The sequence below is a fragment of the Saccostrea cucullata genome, unplaced genomic scaffold (genome assembly GCF_032062105.1).
Source record: "Saccostrea cucullata isolate Sc308-1 unplaced genomic scaffold, CSIRO_AGI_Scuc_v1 ctg862, whole genome shotgun sequence".
Classification (NCBI taxonomy): domain Eukaryota; kingdom Metazoa; phylum Mollusca; class Bivalvia; order Ostreida; family Ostreidae; genus Saccostrea; species Saccostrea cuccullata.
In genome coordinates this window covers 102,201-106,766 of record NW_026941287.1, presented here as the reverse complement: position 1 = coordinate 106,766, position 4,566 = coordinate 102,201, and the positions used below count along the sequence as shown (strand labels likewise).

The 4,566-nt window shown below is 38.8% G+C and overlaps 1 protein-coding gene across 1 annotated transcript; it reads right to left on the bottom strand.

Annotated features, from left to right (window-relative positions):
• Positions 1 to 2,327: 2,327 nt before the first annotated feature.
• LOC134257574 (uncharacterized) lies at positions 2,328 to 3,724 on the bottom strand. Its single transcript, XM_062740174.1, has 2 exons — positions 2,885 to 3,724; positions 2,328 to 2,777 (listed from the first exon to the last, which is right to left on the bottom strand). Exons 1-2 carry the CDS (start codon positions 2,888 to 2,890, stop codon positions 2,328 to 2,330), a joined length of 456 nt encoding a protein of 151 aa, XP_062596158.1. The 5' UTR covers positions 2,891 to 3,724.
• Positions 3,725 to 4,566: the final 842 nt, after the last annotated feature.

The following is a 4,566-nucleotide window of genomic DNA, read 5'->3' as shown; positions in this document are numbered from 1 at the left end:
CCTACAACCTACTTAGACAATCAGCACCAACGTTCTCTGATCCTTTAATCGCCACATACGGAACCTGTAAGGCTGCAAAAGTAAGGACCATCTCATTAGTCTTCCATTAAGCACTTTAGATTGTGATAAATAGATAAGCGGCTGATGGTCTGTCTCTAACATAAATTGTTTTCCGTACAGATATCTCTGAAATTTCTGAACTGCCCATATGATAGCAAAACATTCTTTCTCGATCGTAGAATACTTAACTTGCTGCGTTGTAAGTTTCTTGCTGGCGTAAGCAACGGGTTTCTTGATACCATTCTCATACTGGAGAAGAACGGCTCCAATGCCAACATCTGATGCGTCCGTTTGCAAGATGAATTCTTCGTTGATGTTCGGCAGCTTAAGTACTGGCGTTACCATAAGTGCTGATTTCAGGGAGATGAAAGCATTCTGCTGGGTCTCTCACCACACAACTTTGTTCGGCTGTCCCTTTTTCGTCAGGTCGGATAATGGTGCGGCAACTGCTGAAAAATGGGGAATAAACTTACGATAAAACCCGACCATCTGTCAGCATCTCTTTCGGAACTCCGATTCTGCAAAATATATCTACTAAAGCCTCAGCTACTCTTTCAGTTTCTATACCTTTGAGTGCAATCGCTTCTGGATAACGTGTTGAAAAGTCAACTAAAGTTAAAATATAACGATTACCGTTTTCTGTCATTGGCTGTATTGGTCCCACCAGATCAACTGCTACGCGTCTGAATGGCTCATCCATGATCGGCATAACACTCACTGGAACTTTAGTTGTCCTACCTTTAGGAGTAGTCCTCTGACATATGTCGCATGATCGACAAAACCGTCTTGCGTCAGCCTGGACCCCTGGCCAATAAAACTCAGCTAGCACGTTATCAATTGTCCTTGTTGTAGCTAAATGACCTGCCATTAAAGACTCATGTGCAAGTTATAAAACTTTCATTCTGTACTTCTTAGGAACAACTAGTTGAGTAAACTGCTTACCATTCTCGACTTTCTCTGACTGAAAAACTCGAAACAGCATACCTTTCTTCAAAATGTACTTCACTCTGTTGCCGTTGGTTTCCTTTCCAACCAAAGCTCTAAGATTCTTCAGCGTCTCGTCTTCTTCCTGTGCTTTTAACATAGCCTCTGGACAAACTTCAGATCCTATTATTTCTGGAACAGAAAGAGGTTTTATCTTCTTACCTTCCATGCGTTTCTGTTGTCTAGTCACTACAGCATTCACAACACTAGGCTTCCAGTCCTTGTTCGGATCGTGAGGATCTCTAGCATGCGGAATGTTTCCGATAATCAAAGGATATAATGGAGCATGTAGGCACCACGCATTCACTTCTCCTACGAAATACGGAGTGTCAACATTCACCTTTGCGATAGGGGTTTCAATTTTGGATCCGTCCGCCAAAACACACACTTGATGGTCTCATGTAAGTTGATCATCATGGACAAGACTCCTACGCACTATAACACCATTGCATCCCGTGTCTCTAAGTACTTGAACAGATTGATCATTAATCTCACCAACACAAACAGGCATCTGATCTGAGAAATTAGCTACACTGCAAGCTGATGTAGTTAATAAGTCTGACGAATTTGCCATTGAAAATGTTGAAGTTGATGTGATAGATGTAAAAGCAGAGCACTTGCCTGAATTTTTGTGTTCCTTCAAACTGCTTCCTGACTCACTTGAAGTATCCGCTTTCACCGCAAAGCTTTGATTCTTACTTGATGACTGTTTACACTGCGAGGCTATATGTCCTAGCCTGGAACATTTGTAGCATCGAATATCCTTCCCTGTCTTCTTCTGTTGTGAAAAGGACTGACCATTAGTCTTCGGCGGCACTTGCTCCTTCTGGCTGCGTTGATCTCTTGCTGCAACTGGATTTCTGTTTTCAAATGTCGTTTCCTTTTTGCTAGAAGAAACTAAAGTTAATATGTTTACATGTCGTGCTTCTTTGAACTGATCCGCTAACATACACATACCTTCAATACTTTTCGGAATTCGCTCTTTTAGGAACAACGATAAGTCTCTGTTACAAATTGATATGAACTGATCTTGCAACACTAAGTCATATAGTCCGTTGTAAGTTTTGTTAACTTTTCCAAACTCAATCCATCTATCTAGATAACTTCCTAAACGAACTGCGAATTGTGTAAAGGTTTCACCTACCTCTGGTCTACACCTACGGAAATATTCTCGAAAACCGTCCTCTGTTTTCTCAAACCTCCTCAGCAAAGATGTTTTAAGGGCTGCATAATCCAGAGCCTTTTCTTGTGGAAGTAATGCATAGACATCAAGAGCTCGTCCTTTAAGTAATGCGCTTAAGTTCCTTCATTCCTTCGTTCCACTTTTGTGCTATAGCGTATCTTTCGAAACGTCTAAGAAAAGAGTCTATGTCGTCTTTAACCTCATCAAAGTATGGCATTTTAGGAACCTTTGCTAATGAACCATCAGATATGTCTGACTTAGCAGCTTTAGATTCTGTCTCTTTCAAACTCAACTGGTATTTAAGTTCTTGTACATTAGCTTGGTACTTACTTTCCAGTGCATCTAGTGATTTCTTTTCTTCTAGTCGAAGCTTCTCTACTTCCAACTCTTCTCTCTTCAATTCATAGTCTCTGTCCTCCTTTTGTCTCTCTCTTTGCTCAACTCTGAGTTCTCGCAGATGTGCCTGCTGTTCACGGATAAACCTCTGAAGATCCGCTCCCGTCAACTCCAAACTTTGACCATATGCAGTCAGCTCTTTTAACAAATCCATCTCAAAAATCGCCAGTAAATAAACCAACTATCAAACAACATAAACTGACACAAAAATAACAAAGCAAAATATCACTCCAGGAAAACTGAACTAAATCGAAATCAAACCTTCATAATACAAACTAATTCATGGTAACGTCCTCTCCTCTCAGGGTCCCTTAACTTCTTTCTGAACGTCTCTCTACAACAATACAATAAAAAAAATATTATAACTTCAATACATGAAAATACTACAATATTTTTCCAACGTTCAATCCAATTTACACAAAAAACATTCTTTTAAAAAAAACAATCACTGATCAAAGCTAACATCATCATCCCACTTCTGACACCATTTGTCACGACACCCTAAGCTTGATCAGTGATAACAAGACTATTTTCTATTTACAATTTTATATAAAAACATATATGTACAAATATACAAAATGAAAATTAATGAATTTCAAAATGTCTATGAGCGTTCATCTTGGACCACGTTCCCAAAACCGTCCACGTCTAATCCTTGTTACGGTCCATGTCATACAGGTACCACGCCCTTGCACAAAATGCCACAACGTCCTCGAAGTCCCACGCCAATCCAAAGCGTCTTAAGCGTCCACAGTGCTGACAAAACCAGGAAACCACGTTTCCACACACACGGCCTCGGCCTAGCATACCACGCCCTCGTGTAGTCGCCCAGGTTGCCACCGCAGACAGCACCAAACCATTGTGTAACCACATTTACGTACATGTATCTAGAGGAACCTTCAACAAATATGCGTAGACATAATAAGCTTGACCCCGAACGGGCTGCCTTACAACATAGCATAAATGTTTACACATATACTTGTTCAAACATACAGTTTTCACTAATATGTATCACACCGCTTCTTACGGCAAAGCAATATAATGTACAATATAACGTTACATTCTAAGTAATAGACTAATATCATTACTTTCCGCTTAAACTCACGGCATGTGCACGTGATAAAATTCCCGTATACAATTCAAACACTTTCTGGTGGATAAAAATAGAATAAGCTCAATTTACATAATACTGCATTACTTTTTAATATAATAAATGTAAGTAAATTACACTTACCCTGATTGGAGATTCAGTTACCACGAATAAAGCTACCTAACCCTCAATGGACATAACTGTGAAACTACTTTCACTGGTCAAGGAAAACGTGCGCTACCCATGACAAACCTGACATCACCTTATATAGCGACTGGCCAAATATTTAAATCATCTGAGCGTCACAATGGGGCTCCTTGCAGGATAAACGCTAAATACAAATAAGGATCAACACAGGGCAATACTAATAAAACAAAAAAACAAATAAACATATAACAAAATCAACTTTGATTGTGACAATTTGTGTTGTATGCTTAAATTGAAAAGATGTATAATTAAATTAAGTTGATAAAAATAACTTTCACAATGAATGAGTACTTTCATTTGAATTTTCTTCATGAGGGATCTTAATTGTAATTCCGAAAAGCACCTACTTGCAATAAAGTTTGCCTAATTTTCAAAGAGAGTGGTATGATATAAACGACCCAAGTACAATCAATTGTAACACTGTTGTTCTTTTGTTTACTATTGATATGAATTTAAGTTGGTATGACTTGTTAAACTTTCATGGAAACAGTCATAATGTTCCGTAAATGTTTGATTATTTGTATATTTCTTTAATGTCCTTTTTGAGAATTTTTCTTATATTTTGAGGGGCAACCACTTGTTTCCTGGAGGTGCAAATTTAGACTTGTACTCAGCACTCACAGTCTTTGAGCAATGGGAGGATTTT